Source organism: Lepidothrix coronata, unplaced genomic scaffold (genome assembly GCF_001604755.1).
Source record: "Lepidothrix coronata isolate B3197 unplaced genomic scaffold, Lepidothrix_coronata-1.0 Scaffold66, whole genome shotgun sequence".
Lineage (NCBI taxonomy): Eukaryota > Metazoa > Chordata > Aves > Passeriformes > Pipridae > Lepidothrix > Lepidothrix coronata.
In genome coordinates, this window is record NW_016690246.1 from 3,322,577 (window position 1) to 3,348,721 (window position 26,145).

Here is a 26,145-nt window from a genome sequence, read left to right on the forward strand (position 1 = left end):
TATCTAATTGTCGTGTAGGCATTATATATAGGGTTTTTTCAGTGGAAGTAGTAGCAATGCAGGATGAAGCAGTGTATAGCTGTGATAGTGTGCCAATGACTTGACTTCTTTTTTAATTCTACCTTTCAGTGGAGGGAGAAATATTACAGTAACTGGAACCAGTTTTGAGCTCATCCAGAGTTTCTCATTGGTGGTATATGCAGAACGTCCAGAAGCAGGGAAGATAAATCAAAAAAAGGTAATTTTCTTTCTTTCCTCCCAAAGGCACTGCGTTGGATGAAAAGCATATAATCTGTTCAAAAACTGCATTGAAGTTTGCCCACTGGGCTTGGGATGAAATAAGGTTTGAACAGATTTCTTAGTCTGTTCAGCGTTTCCATGGGAGAAGATCTTGACTTTCCTGCATAGCATCTTGACTTACATTCACTTGTACCTTTCCTCTTCTGCTTTACAATTAGTTTCATTCAGTATGAATAAGGATAGAAAAATTAAACTTTGAGTGATAAAGTTGATGTATTTCAGAATTTGAAAGTGTTTGGTTTTTCTTTATCTTTCTCCTTCTCCCCCTGCAAGTTAGAGATTTGCCTGAAACAGGACCCAAATGTAGACAATGCAGAGTATTCAGCTTTGCACAGTCAGTCCCTTTTATTTTTCTCATGTCTCAATGAACCAAGCATTCTTTTCTTTCTTGCTTCATGCATATACCACCTGTAGCAGGTTCACAAAAAGTTGTGAAAAATAATGTTAAAAACCCTTCTTGCATCTCATGATAAGAGGGACTGACATTACCAATAGTCTCAATTTCCCACTCTTCTAATGAAGATATCACAATTTAATGACATGATTTGGGACTTAAAAGTGATCTTCTAGAAGGAATGTTATAAGACTTTTTCTAAGGCTGGCACTTCAGTTTAAGACTGTCTTGTGATCCATAAAGAGTTGTTAATATGCATGTTTTGTAATATATACATGATTCAACTTTTAGAGTAAGCCAAACCCAGCTGGATTTGGAGCCATTAGAATGCTATCCCTAAAGATTTTTAAAAGGAAAACTGCCTATATTTGTTAGGCCAAATACTGCAAGAGGTAATTATCTTGATAACCTTGACTCCTAGGACAACCTAAAAGTCTATTTAGCATTCTTGACAGTGTTTATCAACATTTCTTACCCCTCTTATTACATATGTTCAGCCTGTCCTCTTAAGTCAGCATCACATATAGCACATATTCTTGGTTAAGAGTAAAAGCTTTTCTAATCTTTTGGTTTCCTTCCACTTATATGGCAATATCAGAAATGTTGGAGAGAAGCTATCAAATTACATTGAGTCGCAAAGTGAGAAACAGAGGTGATGATAGAACAAATGCTGAGGACTCCTATTAGTGTTTTTGACTATGGTTGATGTTACTTGAAAGAGTGTCAGGGTAAAAACATTTGTATAATTGGGAATGGAGGATGTTGCTGAGTTGTTACCTTGAGTAGTCGACTGACAACTGTGAGATTTTATCCCAAAATTTCACTTAGTAATTGCATCAAATTTCAGTGAGATATTATGCAGTGTGAGTAGAAAAGAATCTACCTGAGATACTTAATGGTACAGAAGATGATAGGATTGAAGGTAACGTTAACTTCCTAATCTGAGAGGAACTTAATGATAGCAGTTCAGTGTGGTAAAGAGACACAGAATTTGAAAGCAATGGAAACTGCTCTGTAGCCTAAGCATTTTCTGCAGGCAGCTGCTAGAACACAATGAATCAATGATTTATTCTCATCAACAAATTTATTTCATTTTCTTTTTGGAAAATGCCTTATACTGTGTTATTTCTGCTGTATGGCAAAGATATAAATCCAGTGCTTTTATTTCTACAGTCTGAAGTTACCAACAGTTATGTACAGGAACAAGTCAGACTCTAAAATATACATATTCTTCTTGTCTTGTTTCTTGCAGTTTTATGGAAATCTTGTTACAAGACTCAATGAAACCACGGTGGTTTTTAGTTCCCCACCAATACTGGAAGACCCAGAAAACTACAACATTACCACTGTTATTCTAATGGATCGTTATGAGTTGGTTGTAAAAAATGAGAGTCATTCCTTTGCCTATGTTGCAGACCCAACCTTTGAAAACTTCACAGATGGCATCAAAAAACAAGTTAACAAACTTATTAATGCAAAGGTAAACTTCTAGAGCGTTGGTTGCTCATTTTGTCCTTGAAGCATGTATGGAATTTTTCCTTCCTTTCTCAAAGCCTTAGCAGTTGTTTGGTGCCATACCCCAAATGCTTGGTAGAGTCCCTTACCTCTACTATATTAAGAACATTAACAGCTCCCCTTTCCTCTCCCTGCGCCTTCTCAGAGAGAGTTACTATCTTTTTAGCCATACTTTGGGGGCACCAGGGATGCTCTCTCCTGCTGAGCCTGGCATTTGGAAATGCCCTCTCCCAGTAGAGCTCCCAGGAACTGGAAGGGACATCTTATCTCACACAAGTCAAGGAGAGAAATCACGTAATTCCGAATCATTCTGCTGTTCTGTAGGCTGCAGTGTGAATCACATCTGCTGCTAAAAGTGATCCAAATGGAAGGTTGCAATTCAGGATTTCTCCCAAGACTTTGCGATGATGACTTAGCTTTTTATTTTCTGTCTAGGGCAGTAACCTGAACAAAGCCATGACAATAGACGAGGCCCAGGCTTTTGTGGGTGATGAGCCTTGCAACATAAAAACTCTTACTGAAACGGACTTATACTGTGAGCCACCAGAAGTACAGCCTCAACCAAAGAAACGGCAGAAGAGAGATACCATCAATAACCTTCCTGAATTCATTGTAGGTTACCTTTTCTATAGAATTTAGTGTCGTGTAAGTGAAATTGATACAGTGCTTCTTAACTGAAGTGATTTGTTCTCCAAAGTTGTTGTAGTACCATGAAGAAACTCCTCGCAGTTCTTTCTTCCTTCAGCATCTGCCTGCTGCATAAAAGAGGCAAAAGCAGTTCCACGCTGCCACATGCCTTCTACCTTCATTACATAGGAATGTAATGCTGTAGCTAGACAGACTGGGGATTTTTTTCTTCCTCTGCTAAGCAAAATTAAATGACTTCATGAAATAAAGTGCTAGTGACCCAAATTCAGTATAAAATATTCAGAAATGCTTCCTTTGTCTGACAGTTTGAGCTAGAAATTCACTTGTGGGAATTGCTAAACTGAGAAATGAACCACCATCCATTTGCACTTTTTGAGACAAATGTCTGTGCTTATCCAATTAGGTGAAATTTGGACTCCGGGAATGGATCCTTGGAAGGGTGGAATATGATACACGTGTGACTGATATCCCACTGAATCTTATTTTGCCACTGGTACTTATTCCTATGATAGCAATAATTGTTATTTCTATCATCTGTTACAGGTAAGTTCCTTTAATTAGGTGCTTTTGTTGTCCTAAAGCTTTCAGGATACTACCTGATTGTTTTCAGCTCAGTCTACAGAAATTATCTTCATCTTTTTTATGATCTGTAGAGTTAAGAAAGGGAGTGACAGCTGAAAATATGTATGAGCACCAATTTATTCCTCTCACGCACACCAAATTCCTTGGTGTCAGTCAACCCAGTCCGTCCTTTGTACATAAACACAGCGATTGGTCCCAGGCTTCCCAACTACACAATTGCAGACTGAGTTGCACACATAGCTTTTTAAAATGGCAGCTAAAGTGCCACTTGTGAAAAAGATAACTTATTCTGTATACATACCCATCAGCATTTATGCTGCCTCAGTCAGCGCTGTAGGTCTGAGCTGGATGGATTTTACTAAGGGGTCATTTTGGCCTTTCCAGCTGAGATAAGTGCTACCCACACACAAACTGCATGATTAACAGCGAAATTCATGTTTCATAAAGGGCCAGAACAATGTCTGTATTTCGTTTAAGACCTACTTAGTCCAATTCTAAGGTTAATAATGAGGGCCTCATACTGTCCCTCAGAAGGAGGTGGATTTCACTCTTGTGGTACATATCAATATAGTTGAAGCATGTGCTGTACAGCCCTGATGTTCTCTTGGATGTCTGTCAACCTTCTCAGTTCAATCCCAGACACTCTCCTGAGTGGCTTAGAGCCAGTTCAGGACATGTTGCAAGCAATCTTTGTTCAGTGCATACAAATTGAGTTTCTGTACTTTATATGTGATTAAAAGCATTTTAGCTACTTCTCATTGGATTTTAAATCGTTGGCCCGAGTGTGCTTTGAAGCAGCCAACCATGATGGTACCAAGTGGATTTACGTGGAATGAAGACTTTAGCCACTGTTGCTGTTTTCCCCCGTCTATTCTCTTTCTGCTGTACTTAAAAAAGTAATCAAAGTCAGGAAAATTTCCTCCAGTCCTTTAGCTTCCCTCTCAGAGCTGTTCCAAATTGTTTACTTTTGTAATTCATAACTTTTTTAAAATCTTACTTCTATTTCATAAAGACGCAAGAGCCAACAAGCAGAACGAGAGTATGAAAAAATTAAATCACAGCTTGAAGGCCTGGAGGAGAGTGTCAGAGACCGATGCAAGAAGGAATTCACAGGTATGACAGAAATTTTCATTGCTGTGCATCCCCTTGAGCAATCAGAAGACAGGCTGCAGGAATGGTACTTGCTTACTAAAACTGTCTTTTGGGAAAAAATAATTAATAGATCTTTGTAGTCTTCATTAATGACATTGACATAGAGGAGATATTTTGCTATTGTATATGAAAGGAGTAAAATAAAATAGGTAGCCAAGGTTATTAAAATAAATGGACAGTTTTAGTCTAAAGGAAGCACAGTTAGAAACTGGGACTAGAAACCAGTTGAGCTAGAGGTTACTTATAGCCATTAATGTGAGTGGTCATTAATATGAAGATAAGAATGTTTTGTAGTGACTAACCGTGCACTTAGTATTTAGCACAATGACTGTATGTGCTGAGTATGCACATTAGGAGATGTTTGAGAGCTGCAAAATTTATTTGCAGCAATCGGCATACAAAGGGATAACTTGCTAAGCTCACAGGAAAGAAATAGCATTTTTCCCTGTCTATCGTGGGAAAAACCTTAGCTTGATTTGAGGAGCTAGCTAATTGTTCTGTGTAAATGTAGAGGCATCATCCCAGGGAAGGCAGCAGGAGGTGTGAAGGCTCAGCATTTTTACATGTTGAACTACTGATTGCAACGCTTAAATTAGGCATCTGAGTGTAAATATAGCAAATATTGGCCTAAATGATTACCATGAAATGTCACCTCATTATCTGAATTATACTTACTGTTGGGTCATGTTGAAATAATCTCTATTTAAAAAATTACCCACATGTTTTGTTTCTAAAGAGAAAACATTATTTCATATTGACAATAGCTGAAAAGTAGGATTGAATAAAACAGGAATTTAAGGTTAGACTTGGAAATTAATTTAAAAAGCTCAGGGTATCTCAAATATTTCAGCCATACTGAAAGCCTCGACCTCAACCCCAGTCGTTTTTTCTGGCATTTCTGGGACAAGATGTTCTTTACTTGTACCAGGTTGCTAGGTTGCTTTTTCTGGAAAACCAACTCCTTCCAGGTTCTGGACACAAACTAGAAGCAAATGTTTGAATCAAGAATTATTCCCAAATGGGCTTAATTTCAAACTGCATTTTGAACTGTAAGAGGATCTATCAAGGTCCTCCATTCCTCTCTTCACTTCTCCCATGGCACTTCATACCTGTTTCTGAAAGAAGGTGCTTTTCTCTTGCTGGGGCAAGAGTAGATGGCTACAGATTTCTGCTGCCTGTTGGGTTGAAGATACAGAAAGTACAAACACTAGGGAAGTAGAATGCACATCCAAGGAGTAATCCAGTTCCTAAACTACACCCACCTTGACTGAGTTACATGAAACACTGAAGTCAAAACACATTCTAGTACCATACTGTGAAACAGTAATGTCAACAGCAAGAAGTGCAGACAATCTAAATACATGGGACCAAAGATAGCCAAGGAGAGGAACATCAGGAAGAAAGTGATAATGCCACAAAGAGGGAAAACAGAAGATGCTTTCTCCCTCAGCTTTGCTGAATGCTATAAAATAAAGAGGTAAATGAATGAATAAGAGCAATGAAACTCCTGAGAAAATAGGTCACTAGATTAATTAACATGGTATTCCAGTCAATCAGCAATATTGGGTAATTGGAAAGCCTTCAGGTAGAATAGCTGCTCCAAAGGATGATTCCCTAATTTTTGTCCCTTTTAAGAATTTCAGAGCTTTTGAATCCCACAGAAATGTTTCCATCAATTTCAATGAACCATTTAACCTTCTTCCTTCCTACCATTCCTTTCAATTAAATTAAATTAGCGTGCTTTACACTTTAAACCTTTCTTTCCTTGATTGTCTTTAAAGGAACTTTCATTACTACCTAGACTCAGAGGGTATGGATTGGGAAAAAAACAAACCAAACCAATTAAACAAACAAACAAAAATATCATAGTGTCTTTTTTTTGTTCTGTACTACAATCTTGCATTCATATATATAAACTCATACAGATGCCCATTAAGGCCCTTTTTTGGATAGTCAACAACAAGGAAGTCATCAGTGCTAAGGGCAGTTATCCTCATGTCACCATAGGATTAACTGTGGTCATAGTTAACAGGATAATTGGTAAAAATAGCAAGAGAAAATGTGAGATGAAATAAGAGTTTTTAATGCTGAGTTGCTTTTTCTCTATTACAAGGCTCCCAAAGAGATTGTGTTGCCTAAAAAACCTACAGGCTTTTTTAAATGAACCTTTAAACTGCATTGCATATTGCAGATCTAATGATAGAGATGGAGGATCAGACAAATGATATCAATGAAGCTGGAATTCCAGTACTGGACTACAAAACCTACACAGATAGAGTCTTCTTCTTGCCCTCCAAAGATGGAGAAAAAGATGTGATGATTACGGGGAAGTTGGATATTCCTGAGGCTAGGCGCCAGACTGTGGAGCAGGCTTTGTACCAGTTTTCCAATCTCCTCAACAGCAAATCATTTCTCATTAATGTGAGTACTGAAGTAGATTCACCTTGTCTCTTAGCTAGGCATAACTGTGTATGCAAGACAGGAGGTTTCTAAACACAACTAAACCAGAATTATTAAAAATAAGTGATGTTGTTATGGTTCTGATTCCACAGTAACCACTGCACATATATGGTATCACAGCCAGAGCTTCCTGGTGGGACGAAGAGGCAAGGTCCTAATTATGCACCAGGTCATGTAGTATGGAGCTAGTCAACATTGCAGTGGCCCACTCTGACATAAAAACTGGTGTTACAAGTTTGTTTTAGCCTTTTAAGACATATGATCAGAGTGCTGATTCCAGTCCTGGCTTCTTACAGGAGTCACCTGTGGGCAGCCATCTGCTGAATCTCTGCCCCCAGAGAGGCAGAGGCTCCTCAAGTGACCTATTCATCAAGACTGATGTTCTCACAGCAGTTCTGAGGAGACTTCTAATTGCTCACTCTCAAAAACTGAGGCTCATTGTCAGATACCTAAATATAGATTTAGGCTTCTAACTTTTTCTCTCTTTTTTTTTTTTTAATGGGGCTCTAGTGCTGAGCTAGTTAATGGTAGTATTAGAGTTTCTGGCAGATGAAAGCACATTCCCAGGTGTAGTTGTATTAGTGTCTTTGTAATTTGATGTAAAAGGACTGGGAATTTGGAGAAGAGTTGATTTTGTCTTTAAAAAATTGTCACAGAACACTGTTCTTCCTTAAATTAAAGCATCCTTTTTAGATAAGGTTTTAGTTAAGTATATAAACATTCCTTGGGTCAGTCCAGTGCACTCTGTGCGTATCTAGAAACAAATTCTGGGCAACATTTTCTTATAAGTAGGTTTTTTTTAACTTCTGAAAACTTTTCCATTCTGCACTTAGGAGATTAATATTAAAATAATATTTCTTGTCTTCTTAGTGCAGACAAGTGTTGAGGTTCTTCAGAAACCTGCCATCTGACTTGATTCTGCATTTGTTTTCTGTTTCAGTTTATTCACACGCTGGAAAACCAAAGGGAGTTCTCTGCTCGAGCTAAAGTGTATTTTGCATCTTTGCTGACAGTCGCTTTACATGGAAAGCTAGAATACTATACTGACATCATGAGGACGCTGTTCTTAGAACTTATGGAGCAGTATGTTGTGGCCAAAAACCCAAAGCTGATGCTAAGAAGGTTTGAATGATTGTCATATTTTCTATAGGTCTCTGTTTTTCTGTAAATGTGTTTCTTTTGCAATGTGACTATTAAAATGCCAGCTACCCATGAAAGTCAGAAATAGCTTGGCCCAAGCATATTATGAAGACAAGCCCACAGGAGCAGCTGTTGAAGGCACAGACAGGACTGCTGGCCACAGATTTCCTTAGTTAAATACTGTAGTGCAGGAACACTTACCTTAGTTCAAAATATCATATTGAACAGTTCATTTACTTTTTAATCTAACCTTATTTCAAATGATCTAGCATTTATACCAGGCATCATGTCTGTAATGAGCACACACAATCAGCTTGCCTTGTGCTTTCAGTGAGGGCTTGCTCTAGTGTTTTAACCCATTTTTTATCCTAAATAAATTGCAATACACTTTGCTGTGTTTATGTTGTAGCTTTGTAATCTGTAGGTTATTTCCCAGTAACTGCACAACTAGGTTAATTTTTTAGCTCTTACAGCGTAGACCCAGTTTAAGGTTTTGCATAAAGGATGTGCGATTTTCAGCAATGAGCTGAAGGTACGCAGGAATGATGAGCAATACAAAGCACTTATCCTAGAGCAAGTATATGCTTTCAAGGCTCTATAGGGAAATCATTACATTAGGAGAGTGCATGCAGTTAAGCATGTAAGATTGTTATATTTCAAGCAAGCAATGTACCCTTACCATACTCAGGATTGGCTGGGTTTTTTTTCAGGTCTGAAACGGTTGTTGAGAGAATGTTGTCTAACTGGATGTCTATTTGTTTATATCAGTACCTCAAGGTAAGAGTAAAAGTCTATTGCCTGTGGGTTTTTTTTTTTAATCAGTAATACTTAAACATGCTGCATTGAGTATATCTTTTGGTTTTGCTTTATTTCGTGTTCTCTCCTTTAAACAGGACAACGCTGGGGAGCCTCTTTATAGGTTGTTCAAGGCTATCAAACACCAGGTAGAAAAAGGCCCAGTGGATGCTGTACTAAAGAAAGCCAAGTATACATTGAATGACACAGGCTTACTGGGAGATGATGTAGAGTATACACAATTGGTAAGCAAAGCATGATTAATAGATTACAAAATCTTTTTCTATTTTAAAATTAATTCCTGTAATGTTAAGTCTGTACATGGTTTTCTAGACTACTGTGAACTGCATAGAAAATCTTATCATGGGCAGTGTGCAAGTTTCAAGCTGGCTTCCCGCCAAGCCCCCGAAACCCGACAACAAGGACCCGTCTCCCAGAGAGGGAAGAGAAAAGAAAGAACTCAAACAGCCAAAACTATAGCAAAAATATATATATATATATATTTTACATATGAGACAGATACACAAAATGAGAATACCACACACCACAACTCCAGAAATCCCAAACAGCTTCCCAAAAAGGGAAGAGGGGGAGGGAGAAGGGAGAAGGACAAAAAGGGGCAAGGACCGAGCGAGTCAACCCGCCAACCGAAGGCAAACTAGCAAAAATCTCACCATTTCCCTTTGAACAGGCAGGATGGCTAGACACGACCCAGTGCTCTCCCCTCACGCGTGGCAGATAACAGCAGTCACTGTAGGCCTCGGCTCCAGATAAGCCAGACCGAGACAGGGACCCACCGTTCTCGAACCTCGCCAGAAAGGAAGAGAGCGAGGTCCCTCCTGCTGGCTTCATTTATACCCCAAGTTACATAAAGGAATAGCATGGAATACTTCCGTGATCACTTTCCTAGTTCCTTCTTGGTTACAAGCTGGTCTCCAGGAAGGCCCAGAGTGAAACCACCACAGGCAGGACTGTCAATAGTTTGACCAAAACAAGAATCCAAGCAGGAAAACACAATTATAAAGTATCTTCTAAGATAAAATCCAAATCCTGCCACTGTGGAATCCATTTCAATAAATCCCTTTCATAATTTTCAGTCAGTCTGAACAGTGGCTAGGGTGTTTGGCTCTTCCCTTTTTTGCATCTAAATTCACTGCTAATTGATTTTAGCAGAATTCTTGCACTACCATTATTCTTGAAATTCAGGTTATCTTTCTCCCTTGTGATTGCTGCTGGTCAGCATATCAAACGTCATTCTATTACTATACCAGGATGAGCTCCTCTGCAGTCCTGTGAGATGGCTCTGCAATCTCCAGAATAATTTATGAACTTTTTTCTGCATTTGTTCCTATGTAAGTCAGACTCTCCTGAACATGGGTGTTATAGTTTACCTTGGCTGAATGCCCCATGTCCACCAAGACTCCGCCCAACCCCCCCACAGAGGGAAAAGGAGGAGGGAAGGGGGGAAAGAAAAAAACTTGCAAAACCGAGACTGCTAAGAAGGCAATTTTATATGTACACAGAGTAGAAAAAGAGAACTATAAGCACTATGCACACAGGGAAGACTGACAATAAAGACTACTTCCCCACAGAAGGTGTTTTCCTCCTCCGAAGAACAGAGTCTATCCCGCGCAACAATCCCGGAAGAGAAGGAAGGAGTTGTTTCCTTCTCATCTCTCTATAGCTGGGCTGATGTAACATGGTATGGAATAGCTTATTGGTGAAATATACATCAAGTGACCTATCCTAGTTCCATTTCCCTCCCAGGGAGAGTTACAAACCCAACTACAATGGGCAGCCAAACTGGTATTGAAAGGTGTTTATTTCCACTTAGGGAAATAATTCTCTACAGTGCTGAGGGGAAGCTGCATCTACAGGCAGTTCTGGAGATCTGTGTTACATCCTCCAAGTGAGATAAGTGGACACTGCTGCCAAGGAAACTCCCCCTGTGAGCTCTATCACCCCCTGAATCTGATCACCAGTGCCATGGTCCAGTTCTCTTCAATTATGTATTCTGCTTTGACTTAATTTTGTTCACTGACAGAAATTTTCACCACTTTTTCAACCATACTCCAGAAAACAAATTCAATGTCCTTTTAAGAAAACTGAAGCAGCCCACTCTTTAGCTTTTCAGGGAGTGTAAAATCTAGTTTTACTCTTTCTGATAGTCTTGCTGGTTTTCTTCAGGATACAGTGTAGTAAATATCAAAGATGCACAGACTGTCCTTCAGAGACCAACACAGGATTTTTTTTTCCTTTCTGATTTCTTTTTTACTGACATGCTAGGAATCATTTGTAGTTGTCTCCAACTGAGACATATATGCAGTGTGGAAAGAAAAACTTAAAAAAAACTTTATTAAGTCCCATTTTGAAAAAAAAAAATCACCATTTTATGTATTCTGAAGGGATGCTGAGGGGAAGGCTGATGTGAGGAGATTGCTATGGGACTTTCACTTACGGAGTCACCAGACTGTGACCTAGACTGCCTGCAGGAAGAGTGTCATGGGCAAGAAGAAATATTTTAACTTTAACTAATATTTTGGCAACTAGTTGAGTTATCATCTTTATATCTGAGCTGAAATTGGCACCCACAGAAAATACGCTGACTGGCAATGCTGGCTATAATTTCTGTTGTGTTAAAAATTGTGAGAAAATAATTTATTTGCACAGTACATCATGTAAGACTTAATGGCAGTAATTCTTTATTCAGTCTCTTTCTTTTCACAAAAAAACCCAATGCCTGCAACTAAGCTAAATGAATCAGTGTGAAAGCAGAAAATTTGTGTATGCAATCAGATGTGGGCACAACAAGCATATTAGCCAGATATTAAACATTATAACATTGTACAGTAGCAGTATTTGGTCCAGACCATCAGATTTCCCATCAAGTAAGTATTTTATGTGTGTGCATGTGTGGAAGATGATGAGATATATGCGTATATATCTGTGACAAAATATTATGAAGGGAGGTACTATTGCCATAAGTTATTGGGATCTCAGGCACAATGATGATGATATGGTAACTGAACAGTTAGGGAGCATTTGTGCTTTAACCAGTGTAGGTTAAAGCATGAGTTAATTCCTTCACTTCTGCCTGAAAGTGAGACAAGGTGGGAAAGTACAGCACAGAGCAGTTGTCTGCTCTCTAATTGTTCTTATTTAAAAGATGAATCTGTTTTGCATCACTGGTTACACTGACATGCTGCATACTGAACCAGCAGCAAAATCATGTCTAATTACCATAAAGCTAATAGGAAAAGGAAGGTGAAATCTCATGATTAGTTTGAGAGTTCTGTCAAGGGACAGTGCAATCATGTTTAATTTGACTGCCGTATGGTGTAGCTTTTCTACTGATTAAAAATACCAGCTACGCAAGTTTATTTTTGAGGCCTGATATGATAAATTCAGGCATTATGGTTGGCAGGACCATATGTATCTGAGAGCTGCCGTGTTTTGGATGTGCCTGGCTTCCTAAGCTACTTAACTGGTAAAAGATTCATGACAGCACTGAACTGTTGTACTGATTCAGCTAGTCAAAGAAAGAGGACTTTCATAACATGTACTTGGTTTTGTTGATGTTTTTTTCCTACTGTGGAGGTTTCCTGGCCATGGTTTTCTTGTTTGCTTTTGTCTGTATTGAAACCAACACTTATATAGCAAAGCTACTTTCAAAAAAATCACTCTAGATTTAGCAAATTATAAGCTTTCAAGAAATTCTCCTTAACATTAAAAAACATGTCAATACTATCAGAAAACAGTAATATTTTAGAACTAGCATAAGCTACATAGGTGTATTTTTTTCTGGGAGCTATTAGAGTTATTGTGATAATAATAAGCAGTAAATGAGGTTTTCAAACACCAAAGATGATAGAAACGGCTTTTACATGTACGTGTGTGTGTGTGTGTGTGTGTGTGTGTGTATTTAATGAACATTGGTCACAGGAGGCAAAGTAAGGGAAGCTGAACAACTCACTATCAGTTGAGGCATGTTAAATCACCAGATGTAGAGAAGTAGCCTCAACTTTAAAACCACAGCTGCGAAGACAGCATAAAGAAAGGCAAAAGCACACAATATTCTAGGAGTTCAACAAAGTGCAGTTCAAATGATTATTGAGAACTCAAGAACTTTGAACACTGCATTACATGGGCTTTTTTATGGTTTTATGTTTGTGATTATCAGTCATTGGTCCAGGTTTTTTCTTCTTGTGTCCTTCTTTATTAAACTCCCATGACTCAATAATATTAGCATATGACTAAATCTATTCTGTATCTTTTATGTTTTGCCATAGTGGTCGGAATTTCTGATAGCTGGTTGGTTACATAATAGCAAAGTATCCTTCAAATAATCCCTCAAATAATCCATACTTCTACTGCAAATATGTGTTGCTGTGCAATAATCATTGCACGGTGAATTTCAGATACTGTTAGCATTTAAATCACCCAGAAAAACAGATGTAGAGGTAATTCAGCACTGAATTGTCTTAATAATCATGTACATTCTTTTCTTTACAGACAGTTAATGTATATGTGCAAGATGGTGGAAACGAATCCATACCTGTGAAAGTGCTGAACTGTGATACTATATCACAAGTAAAGGAAAAGATAATAGACCAAGTCTATCGAAATCTGCCATGTTCTCAGTGGCCAAAAGCTGAGAGTGTAGTTATTGGTAGGTAGCTCCTTGTGATACCATATTGAACAGGTGAGATGTGTGATTTCATAGTTTCTCAAAAAATGCCTATAAGAGCATTTATTGCTTGGATTTGGTTTGGTTTGTATTTTCTTAAAAAAAAAAATTTCATTGTATTCATGTTCAGCTGAATGCAAAAATACAGCATGTTGCAGCAATCTTAATATGCCTTAAAAATGAATGCCTTCTTACAGAGTTATTTTTCCTGACTTAGAATTTCGGTATACTGTCATTAGTGTGCAAAGAGCCTGTTAATGACTGTTAGCACAAATGTATTCATGTCTGACAGAGTCAGTATCTCAGGTACTAATTAATGTGATAATGACAGCATGGATAATTAACTGATGGAGAAATAATGATGCAATTTCAGAAACTGGTACTGATTTTTAGTTGCCTTTATGATGGTTATTCAAAAGAATTATAACTTACAGAAACTGCGCTTTTAGTAGATGATGAACCATCTAGCTTCTGAAAATCATCCTCCTTGAAGGCTTTCAAAATAGCTGTTCTCTTCTTGAGAAAAAAAAGAAATGGTGTTACTTAAAAAGGCCTAATTATCTCATAATAAAAGCTCCAATTAATAGTTTTTTTCAATATCTTCATTACTTCATTAATCTGAAAGTAGAAGATGGAATTCTTGCTCTTCAGGAAATCCTAGTAAAATCCCTAAAAATGTCTTTTCTATTCCACGAAGTCCTACTCTATTCATGGACTGATAGCAGATCTTATATATTTATAGTATTCTATACAAAGGAATTTAGCTTTTTGTGGAAAATAATCAGAAGTCATATGCATGATTAGGAACAGTTCATGCAAACTTCTGTAATAAAGACCAAAGGATTAAGCTATAAAAACCACACATTTGGGCATATGCTAAATTACTTCTCTTAATATTCCACAATGTGTCAATGGTTCTGTAAAACATTCTTCGAGTAGTTATTTTTGCATTGTTAAAAACTGATTTTTCTCACTTTAATTACCCCTTAGAGTGGCGTCCAGGTTCTACTGCACAGATCCTCTCAGACTTGGATTTAACATCCCAAAGAGATGGGAGATGGAAACGTATCAACACATTAATGCATTATAACGTAAGGTGTTTCAAAACAGTTATTTGCACCTGTTAACTGTTCTCTAGTAATAAATAAAATCTTTGTTTGTTTTTAGAGAAACTTCAGTGCTACATATAGGTTGCCCAGATAAGTTGTGGATGCCCCATCCCTAGAATTGTTCAAGGCTGGGCTGGATGGGGCTTTGAGCAACCAGATCTAGTGGATGGTGTCCCTACCTGTGGCAAGGGAGTTGGAACTAGATGACCTTTAAGGTCCCTTCCAACCCAAACCATTCTATGATTCTGTGATAAAGAATCAAAAGAAAAACACAGGGCTTGGGTCTAGGCAGTAGAAGCTTTGGAATGTGAAAGGCTGGGTCTAGACATATTGCCTAAACATCTTACATGAAAACGCATCTAAATGCCACCACTTTGGTTCCCTCATCATTGCAGTATCCAAATCTAAACTCCCCTTTGAACATTCAAAAGTTCCTTTTGCTACGTCTCATATTCATCTTTTCTCTCCTCTACCACTTCTTACCCCTGAGAATTGTCCTTGTCATTGCTGTGCTGCTGAATAGATTTTGGGTTTGTCTGGTTTGTTCAACAGCCCAGTCAGGAGAGCAGATGTTGACGGTTTTGTACCGTCTGTTTTAGGTTTCATACTGTGCACTCTACCACACACTTGCAATACACTTATCTTTCCTTCATATGCTATTTATTGCCTTCCAGCAACAGATACCCTGATTAGAAAAGAGAGAAGTTGGTTGGTTTTCCCTCAGAAAACAGACAGGTCTGATTCTTCCTGATAAACCCCATTTTTGTACAAAGGGCACCCACACCAGATTGAGGAGCCACTTAAGCCTTGGAGATGCTCCTAATATTTCAGTAACCTCAGAGGAGGTGTTGATGGGATCTCTTATTAAAGGAGGGGGAGGCAGTCTGTTCTGAATTGCAGTCAGTTTCCCAAGAAGCCTTTGAAGGGCAATGTTCATCGTAGGTCTAGATTCCCTGCAACAGACTACAGAAACCACAGTTTATGATTTAAAAAAGACGTTCAGTAGGGCATGCTTCTTCTGAAGAACATCTCTGTGTTTGTATTTTCAAAGGTTCGAGATGGTGCCACACTCATCTTATCGAAAATGGGAATTTCCCAGCAGCCAGAGGATAATCAACAAGATGTCCCAGGGGAAAGTAAGTCTCTTGTGGCTTCCCTACCTCTCAAGATGACTAGAAGTCAAAACCCACATAGAGAGAGTGATGCTGCTGTCTTGATCGTGATTATCAAGCACTTCTATGATGCTACATATTTCCCACCAGACTATACAGGGTTTATTTGTTGTGTGTTACCCACTGTACACTTGCAATAGTTGTCTTTGCCCTCATTATAGAAGTCTTAAATACTGAGACTTTAACCATAATTTCTGTGAGTCTATACCCCAACTTAATAGAAAGCAATCTTATTAAACATTTCCTTGCATATTTTATTTTTTAATCACACTACATTTATAGTCAAACTATATGTTTCATCTTCCCAGAGCTTAATCTCTTTTTGTCCTTTCTGCATCCTTTACTCACTTTCCTCTTCAAATTTCTTCCACTTCTTATTAGACTGAGAATTAAATGCAGTGTTCTTGATGAACCGCGGTACAGACTAGGTCCCCTCTCTGTGATATAATGGATCTGATGCAATTTTTTTATTGCATTTCTTACAACTATGTTGTCTTGCCTCTATACACTCATATTTTGTGTCTCTCTCCCTTTGAGTGATGTTTCATAAGCTATGTCTTTTTCAGGGCTTTTTGATTGACTTCATTCATTCCATGCATTTTATCTCCTTAGATGCAGTGTTTTTCACAATTCCTTTGTTCTTTTTGAGGTTTGCAGTCCACTGTAAGTTAGTGTCAGGAATTTCCTCATAATGTTTCTTCTCTTTCACATCACTAATGCAGCTCTTGTATAATTCTTGTATTGCTGTCTGCTACAGTATGCTGGACTTCTCAATACAGAAGAAAACCTGTTAGCTTGCAACCAATCTTTTAAAGCTTTTACTTTTACATGTTAGTGTTCTGTCTAGACCAATTTTCTATATCTCAAAATCTCTTGAGACACAATATCCGTTACAGCCTCGAATGCACTCCGATTTTTATGGAAATATTTACTTGTGAATTTATGTTCTTTGTTACATGTATTTCCTTTACAGATTTCAGATGTTCAGTTTCTCTGGTGTTCTTTTATCTTTATATTCAGTTATTTTACAGAAAGTAGAGGTTAGATTTATGGGACAAAAATTGTTGAGATCATTCTTCCTCCTATGAACTTATTGGATGACCTTTTCTTTGTAGCACTGATTGTAAAAGCCATTGCTTTACATAGTACTTCCATTCCTTTAAACAGATTTATTGATCTTAGATTTAGTAGGTTTCAAGGGCTAGGCAGTCAAACATATTGGAAATAATATGCCAGAAACGTACATTTTTCAAGAAGATGGGTCTCAGCTGATAGCTCTAACACATATCACTATTTAGCAGCAATGTGCAGACTTTCATTTCATTTGTTTTAAGTGTTGGACAGGAAATTAAGACAGGCAGAATTACTTGCTGTTTACTTATTACTCTGTCCTTCTGGGTTCTTTCTATTGAGACTTTTTCCAGCAGAAAGAAGAGTCTTCTAATGGTCATGCCTACACCTCTGCTGCTATCTCTCACTCCTTTACTGCAAGTGCCTGGCACAGCTGGCCAAGCAGTGACTGTTCTGTCACAGCAGGTGCCAACCCAGTATGTTAACTTAAAAATCTATCCAGTTCAATACAGAGGGCAGTGGAGTGCAGCCAAGCAAGGAGCTGATTCCTAGTCCCTGTTCAGTTTGGTTGCACTGATTGTTGAGGCTATAGTCACCTCCCCTCTGAAAAGAAGGGGATGGACCATGAATGGAGTCTGGTGGTGCCCCTAATTGCTTTGCTTTCTTAACAGAGAACAGTGGTCAGTCTTCTGTTCTTTACTCCCAGTCTTCATCCTCCTCACCCCTCTACTCTTGTGGCAGGCAGTAGAGGACCAGACCACATGTTTTTCTTTTTTTGTTGGATTAGGTTTTTTTCTTTCCTCCTTCTCTACAATTATATCATTGGATATGATTCAGTATGATGAAACTCTTTGAACATGATCTGTACTCCAAGGTGAATTCCTTAGTTATATATGTGGCATAACAAGTTGTAAAGGAAAAGCAGAGTTCTGGGGACAGCACTGTCACACAAGGTCTCTTGTACACAAGAGAAAAGTCTGCAGAAAATTCAGATCCCCAAGTATCAACACTTTCCACCATGTTTCTTCTCCACACCCCATCTTGCACCATGGTACTGTACAAATTTGGAATGACAGCATTTCGTGCCAGTCTACCCCATTTTCTTTAGCACCAAAGGGTCCCCAGAGCTATCTGGTGCCAACTTGTTCTGTTGAAAAGCTATAAAATGTTACAAAGATAGTGCAAAGTGAGAGCCTGCCGTGACAGTGATTTGTGCATAAAAGGGAGAGGAGAGGATCAGAGGCTTCCTCTCCCACACACATTTTTATATGACACAGGGATTTACAGGGTTGGAATAAACAGAAATTCTATCCTGACTTTGTGAATGAGGCTTGTGATGAAGTGGATTTCCTTTTCTTCAGAATCTCACTAACTTGCACCTTTTCCTTTGAGAAGTGTCAACTGAAGCCATTGACTGTCGGCCAAAGTATGAGGTTTTGCACAGAAAGAAAATGTTAAACCATGTTCAGAGATATTGCTCTCGCATTGCTTCCATGCTGCTTTTAATTCACAGATTATAACAGGAAGACACTAGAAGATGGAGGTTGTGACAAATTAAATGCAGCATCTTTTGCTTCTGGAGACAATAAATGCAATTACTAATTTGCATCAAGATGGAGAATGGTTTCAGTGTTTTTGTACTAGTATTTCTTTACTGAACTATAAACAAATACAACACATTTTGTTATTCTGGGTGTTTTCTCTAGATTTTGGGTTGATTTATTTTATTTTTACTTTTCTAATTCTGAATAAAAATAGACACAGGGTTGCAGATCAGAAATACTGTTTAGCAGATCCAGGAGTGCAGCCCTTCCTTCACCTCCATGAAGCAGTATTCATGGGGTGGAGGAGACTGGAAGGAAGATAATTTGCTTCAGGTCACACAAGGGGAAAGGGGCTGCATTGCCTGTCACGATCTCATTTGCCTTCACCATGTTTACATCATGGTTCATACCACTATAATTAGTCATCATAGTCTATATTTGCCATTAACTCTTCCCTGTCCCCCCTCAAATTATTTTATATTGGCCAAAGAATGCCCAAGGGCCAAGACAAATTGTTCAGGGGGGAGCATTTGACCCAGCGGCACAACCTTCTCCCGCTTAGAACTTGATCCATAGTATGGCGACAAAAAAGGAGGTGTGTTCCCTATCTTTTATTTTCTTCACTTCTTAGTTTTCCATTGGGGAAAATATTATCACACAGAAATGTTATTTTCTCTTAGCAACCATACTGCTGACATGTTTTGTTGCCCCATGTTCTGAATTTCTCTTCCTCTGTCTTCCTACTATTTATAGCAATGAAGTGGGACCTTTGTGTTGCAGAAGTTCATCAGTTTGAGCTGTAGTCTCTTAATCGTTACTTTCCAAAGAAAATACTGCTATTCCACTAGTAGCCAATTCTGCTGTTGCTAAACAAACACAGGACAAATTAAACTGCTTGTAAGAGCCAGTAATCTCAGTGGAAACCCCTCTAGTTGTTTCCTCTTCTCTGCAAAGTTAAACTGAGCCATATACCATCAGGACAACAAAGAGAGGATAAATTCCTTTGAAACAGAGGAAGCAGAAGTGTACCAAATGACTGACATAAGACTGGAAAATAGTTTCTGCTCTAACCGTGTGATTTGATCTGTTAATTTATAAAAGTAAATAACAGGGATTGCAAAAGAAATTCCAGACTTCAGGCCCAGCAGCAGTTCTTACTGTACTGGCGGGTGATTGCCATGAATGGTATCGATGGCAAAGTCACAGCTGTTCCAAAATAAAGTGGTTGCTTTTATTTATTTCTGGCTTCATTCATAAGAACTTCCAAGTTGAATTAGGGACTCTCAAAGGACAATGTGATTTAATATGGGATTTATACTTTTTTCCTACCTTGTTAGAAAGAAGTAGAGGTCCCGGAAGACTGCATTGCTATTGCTTTTGATGAGGATATATGAAGTAGATTCGGGCAAAAGTGTCAGCTTAGCCAGATTACATAAAAATGTTACTTTTCCCTGCAATGTAAAATATTGAGCACTCATGAAAGCTTGGATATTCAATGTAGCTGTTGAGGAACTTAGTTAATAAACTACTATGGTCAAAATTAATGCAATTAGAAACTGATATTTTGTGCTGTAATTGGAATTCAGTTATGTTAGAGATGTATATTAAGGCATAAAACTTAGCAATAATGCAAAATAATTTGTGCAGTGGGGCTGAATCACAATTTTTATGGGAAAAATAACTTTCATATTTTTAAGACGTCAATGATTTTAAATGTACTGGTTCAATAACTCCCACTGGAAAAGCGCCATTGATTTTTGGGATTATGCCAAATAGATAAAAAAGTTTGAGATTTAAAGGAAGAACAGGCAAAACCAGGAAATTTAAAAGTAAGTTTGTGACACAGAAACTCTTTTCAAGGAATATTAATTGCAAGTTAAAACAATTGTATCATCTCTTTTAGAACTCTTTATAACAAAATATTCTCAAGCATAGAGTTTCTCTGAATAACAATGTTGATGCTAAAGTGCAAAACTCCCTTTATCTGCTCTGTGATCATTGAACTAAACTCAAAGACCAGATGCATGGCCAAGCTACAGATAGCGTAGTGAGGCACTGTAATCAGAGGAGTGTCATTAGCATCCAAGTGCTTACCCCTGATTCTGCTATATGGTAACAGAATTGATGTGAATCTCTCTCTCTGATTTCAACAATGAATACTGACCAAAAAAAATTGAAAATCTTATTATAATGGATATGAATTTGCTGCATTCATTACCTCTGGCTGCTGAAGTTCATGTCATCTCAATGAAGGGATGCATTTTTCCTCCTCTCTGCTACAAAGTCAGGTGATGCTGGTCAAATGCTGATAACAGAAGGTTTGAACTGAACTACCATACCTTGACCTCAGCAGTTAGGGTAAAGGTGTGAATTGTAATGGTACTACCTAGAAAAAAAGGTTGTACCTGAAGCAGTATGGTATTTCTGTGGTGGCTGTGGGGTCAGACCTAGCTGAGTTTCTATAACTTGGTTATGTCTCCAAGAATTCACAAGGAGTAGAGTACTTCAGTGTGTGGACCTCAAAGAATACACATACTATGCTTACATGACCAAACAGAAGTTTCATTATCTTGCGATTCCTTCCTCTTCCTTCAGTCTTAACAAAAGCAAGCTTTTTCAGCTATATATTGTTGAACATTTAGCACTTGAGTTGTTTATGTTGGACAGGAACAGAGTAATCTAGATCCTTGTGGCAAGAGGACAGGTATGTTAAGGCTAGGGAACAATTACCTTACATATACATATGTATATGATTATTTTTGTGTTGCTGTTTTGGGTGCAGGGTGGTTTTTCTAATTATTGCAATTACTGTTTCTAGGGCACGCACTCCTGGAAGATGAAAATAAGGTCTGGCATCTAGTCCGGCCAGTAGATGAAATGGATGAAGGTAAATCAAAGCGGGGCAGTGTGAAAGAAAAAGAGAGGACCAAAGCTATTACAGAAATCTACCTGACAAGACTTCTTTCTGTGAAGGTAGGGCTCAGATGTGCTATGGCTACACCTTATTTCTATAGATTTTGAGGTACAACTGAAGAAAATGATACAACTATTAGTCATTTATTTGGCTGCATTTTGGATATGTGTCATGTACATACAAGCTGATGTTCAAGGTTTCAAGTGATTAATATGCCCTGAGGAACATTACTGGGAAAGCGATAAAGTGGAATTCCTGATCAAAGCTGAGAACCATTATTATGTGATTGTTAAATGAGGATTTTCCTCGCTAAACGAAGATGGATATTCTACTCTGTGTCACCTGTTTAGATAATGTTTTGCTGGGTTTTCTTTTGAACTGAATGCTTTATAAATTCCTCCCGAACCTTATATTTTTCTGTTCTTGTGTGTGATCAACGCTGCAGTACAACCTAGAAAAATAAAGTTTCCAAATAATAATAGTCCTTTCAGTGTATTTTTAGTGCCTATACTGCAGGATGGATCATGAGCAAAATAATTTTGTGAAGCATTCCTCTATGGAGAAGAATTTAGAATAATGTATATAATGACCCTAAAGCCAGGATCATCACGCAAATGGGGTGGTCTGGCTCCAGCTAAGGCCACTTGACTAAGTATGAAAACGAATGTGAAGGAAAGTCTGTATATAGGTGACATAGACTCAGGACAAAGAGCTAGCGAGATGTTAACCCCTTTTCTTTTTAATAATTCCTATGCAGCCACTGCTTTTCTATTCCCAATAGCCAATTCATAGATTATTACCAGTCTGGAACTTTCTGACTCATACAGAGCTGGTGAGGTGTTATGGCTGGGATCACAACTACGCCTACAACCTGAGGACTGTCAATGTGTCCTTACTGACAACAGAATAGCTTAGGGCTCCTTGCCATCTGGGTCCTTCCCCTATTTGGAGACTGGCAGCTGGAGTGATGGTGGTAAAGAGGATGCAGCCCTTCAAAAGTGTCAGCCAATCAGCTGAGCTGGGATTAACTGTGTGATCTCATCAGGGTCATCTCTAAAACAAATGGATTGTCTCTGAGGTCACAGTCTCTAAGGTCCAGGCAGATGCAGGAATCTAACCAAGCACACAACCCTCCTGGGATTCTTCACTCCTTGGGCTTGGTGGAGTTCATGGAGCTGAGTCTGACTGGGTGTCTGATAAGACCCAAACAAAAAAAAAAAACTTGCCCTCAAACAAAAAATCAAATGTTCACTGGCACTTCTTGCTCTCAGTCTCTTTCTAAAAATTGCCTGATGTTCTGGTGTCAGAGAAACTGGAGGTAAGAAGCTGCAAAACCGTTAAAAAGTGGCTATATATTATTTGATATGCATGATGACCCTGAAGTGAAAATATAACAACCAGTTTCTGCTGCTTCTGTCAAGCAGAAGGTACAACTTTCTGTGCAAACCACAGGATATTTGGTGAAGTCACAACCTTTCAGTCTAGAATACAAAATTGTGCTCTAGAAGGTCTTTACTGTGTTGGCAGTTTACAGGGTCACTTCACTAAGAAGTTGCTTGCTTTTTGTCACTCTTAGTGCTCAGGATGAAGGCCATCAGTGACTGCAACTGGATAGTGGGCTCTTATGGTCAACAGGAATAAAAGATGGCACTGAGTTCAGCTTGTAACACAAATGTAATTATTTTTTTAATTTGGTTTTAGGGGACACTTCAGCAGTTTGTAGATGACTTCTTTCATAGTGTGCTCAACTCGAACCATGTGGTCCCACCAGCTGTGAAGTACTTCTTTGACTTTCTTGATGAGCAAGCAGAAAAACATGACATCAAGGATGAAGATACCATTCATATCTGGAAAACAAACAGGTACCGTATGAACTGAGTCATACTTGTATTGCAGAGAAGTGAGAGTGTAATTTCTAGGTAGATACTAGCACTCTTATCATAAATCAAAGTAAATTTAATTTACAATCCTCAGAATCATTTTAATTGAGATAATATGTTTGTGTGATCAAAAGGATTCCCTGTAAGCCTAGAAGCTGCAAAAAATGAAACCAGATTACCTATGGGATTGTCACTGGCAGATTTACCGCTTTTTACTTTTTGTCTTTCCTCAGATAAGAGGAAAGCAAGAGGCAAGTGAGCCTGCCAAATCACAAAATCTAATACATACTTGGTAGTTTCTCTGACCACACAGACATCTTCTCTTGCTATTTTGAGGCACTCAAGATTCTTCTCATATGAGTTTTTCTGTGAGAGATATAAAGACTTGGGTTTCAGATACGGAAAACATCCAAGCTTGTATAAATGTTGAAATACAAAATTAAGCATCACTGTTGTGAGGAGAATAAAATGCAAAGCCCATACTTAATTTCATGTAATTTGCTTGTTGTAAAACATTTATTGTGTAAAAAGGATTATTTATCTTTTCCTTGCTTTGCAGCCTGCCTCTTAGATTCTGGGTAAACATACTGAAAAATCCCCACTTCATCTTTGATGTACATGTTCACGAAGTAGTGGATGCTTCCTTGTCAGTCATTGCACAGACTTTCATGGATGCTTGCACAAGAACAGAGCACAAATTAAGCAGAGTAAGTGATTTGCATTCTACATCCTGACTTTGCTCATGCCTGACAAGACAAAGGGCATCCTCATAGACAATACCCATTCTCTGAGGAGATACAGCCTTGATCATTTCTTTTTGGTTCTGTATAAAGTTAGCATTTCACCACTTAACAGGTTGGTGAACATGTCAGTGTTAGTGCGTAGTCTGCAAATTGATATTTAGAAAAAGGGGAAAATAGCAACCGCTTTTATAAAAGGCAAGTTTAGGAATTGATTATTTCAGGTCCACTAATAATTTAGCATCATCTTGCATTGATACATTTATAAAACTCAGCAGTTATGCCATGTGTAAACTTCATCCTTTTGCAACAAATAACCTCACCAATGTTAATAAGTATCCAAATGTTAATATCTATAAAGCTTAAGTGTATGTGCATATAAAGGTGTGGTTTAAGTTCTTGACTTTCTTTTGCTTCCTAGAAATGTTCATAAATTAACCAAGTTTCTCTGTATTATAATTTTTTCAGGATTCTCCAAGTAATAAATTACTTTATGCAAAAGAAATCTCTAACTATAAGAAAATGGTGGAAGAGTAAGTATAGAGTCTTTTCATGCTTATTCAGTTGTTAGGATTTTAAGGCTGTGTACGAGGAAAAGGGAATGCTGAGATAGTCAAAGTCAGATGTCAAATATTAAAAATTTTACACCCAAATGTTAAAACATTCCCTTGGTGGTGGCATTGACAGAGTTGAAATGGAGCTCCGCTATGACCCAGTGCATGTTCTTGTCTGTATAGACATATGAGTAGATTTATTCAGGAGAAAATATGATGCTGTGTTTCACAGTGGTAGTTGTTACCCATACAATCTTGTCGCAGTTCGAGGGATTTCTGGGGGGTCACTGCCGGCCACTCTGTGAAGGTTTTCAGGGCTGGAATCACCCCACCACCGCCCGTCCCTCGTGGCAGGGACAGGCGGCGGAGGTACTTAAGCCAGGAGACAGAGACCACGTAGCACACAGGGAATCCAGCAGCGAAGAAGAGACTTTATTCAAATTTCCCGCAGCTTATAAGGGCTGCTGGGCCAAGGATGGGATTGGCCATTTGGCTAGCCAATGCAAGGAGACAATATAATAACTATGGCAACACAGAAACCAATGGTAGACAAGTGAGTTAACAACTTCCAAACCCCAGCACAATCTGTCTAAAAATGTTGAACTTCCATAACTCAGTAGACATCAAATCCTGAAAACATTTTCACAAACACATTTTTTCTAATCTGTCTCTGACTTTATTCATTTACTAATTGGCAATTCTGTTAATATCATGGAAGATCTGCCACAGAACAAACGTCTTGCCAGTTTTAAGACTAAAATAATTATCATCTGCAATTATAGATTTCTTTCCTGTGGTATGTCCTTGTACAATTAGATATGATTTGCCTCTGCTGCAAAGGTAGTAATGATTATTGGAAGACAAGATTACTAAAGGAATCATAGGTCTGTTGTGGTAGAGCCTCTCCTACATCATTAGGAAGCATGTTTAAAATATTTGCAAAACTGGAAAACAGAATTACCAGAAAGCCACAGTGCGTTTCACCTAATTTAAAGTCTTTTTTCACCTCTTGCAGTTACTACAAAGGTATTCGTCAGATGGTGCCAGTGAGTGACCAAGACATGAATACCCATCTAGCAGAGATTTCTAGGGTAAGAATAAATTGTACTGAAATTGAAGCCAAGTGTAACTCTGTTTTTCATTGTCTTCTCTTTCTATCTCAACAAGTAGGTGTTTTGTATGTGCAAAAATCAAATGAGTTATTTCATAAATCTCTGAAATACTTCTGTTTGGTGCAGTTATACCTGTTAGCCATTTGAAATGTTGATTTTTGAAGGGAACCAAGAATGGTTTTCATCACTAACCTATCTGAGTGACGCATGGGCCAGAGCAAAGTGTTTGGATTTTCACATTCACTGTGGGAAAATTATAGCACTCTAGAGCTGTGTTTTCTCTCCACAGCATATTGAGGATTTTTAGCATGGATTGTACTAATAACGAGTAGTAACTGAATTCACAGTGCTACCACAGCAAAAATTAGATTCCAGA

At 38.2% G+C, this 26,145-nt stretch overlaps 1 protein-coding gene across 3 annotated transcripts in view; it reads left to right on the top strand.

Annotated features, from left to right (window-relative positions):
• The window catches only part of PLXNB2 (plexin B2), a 259,192-nt gene that overhangs the window by 226,560 nt on the left and 6,487 nt on the right, over nucleotides 1-26,145 (top strand). For all 3 annotated transcript variants that reach the window (XM_017818176.1, XM_017818177.1, XM_017818178.1), the window contains 17 exons: nucleotides 130-238; nucleotides 1,947-2,174; nucleotides 2,645-2,821; nucleotides 3,261-3,400; nucleotides 4,452-4,552; nucleotides 6,783-7,012; nucleotides 7,992-8,173; nucleotides 8,902-8,968; nucleotides 9,085-9,231; nucleotides 13,499-13,655; nucleotides 14,664-14,764; nucleotides 15,834-15,918; nucleotides 21,388-21,542; nucleotides 23,185-23,345; nucleotides 23,923-24,070; nucleotides 24,572-24,636; nucleotides 25,673-25,748. In XM_017818176.1, the coding sequence (XP_017673665.1) occupies nucleotides 130-238; nucleotides 1,947-2,174; nucleotides 2,645-2,821; nucleotides 3,261-3,400; nucleotides 4,452-4,552; nucleotides 6,783-7,012; nucleotides 7,992-8,173; nucleotides 8,902-8,968; nucleotides 9,085-9,231; nucleotides 13,499-13,655; nucleotides 14,664-14,764; nucleotides 15,834-15,918; nucleotides 21,388-21,542; nucleotides 23,185-23,345; nucleotides 23,923-24,070; nucleotides 24,572-24,636; nucleotides 25,673-25,748 (2,329 nt within the window). The remainder of the gene's footprint in view (nucleotides 1-129; nucleotides 239-1,946; nucleotides 2,175-2,644; nucleotides 2,822-3,260; nucleotides 3,401-4,451; nucleotides 4,553-6,782; nucleotides 7,013-7,991; nucleotides 8,174-8,901; nucleotides 8,969-9,084; nucleotides 9,232-13,498; nucleotides 13,656-14,663; nucleotides 14,765-15,833; nucleotides 15,919-21,387; nucleotides 21,543-23,184; nucleotides 23,346-23,922; nucleotides 24,071-24,571; nucleotides 24,637-25,672; nucleotides 25,749-26,145) is intronic.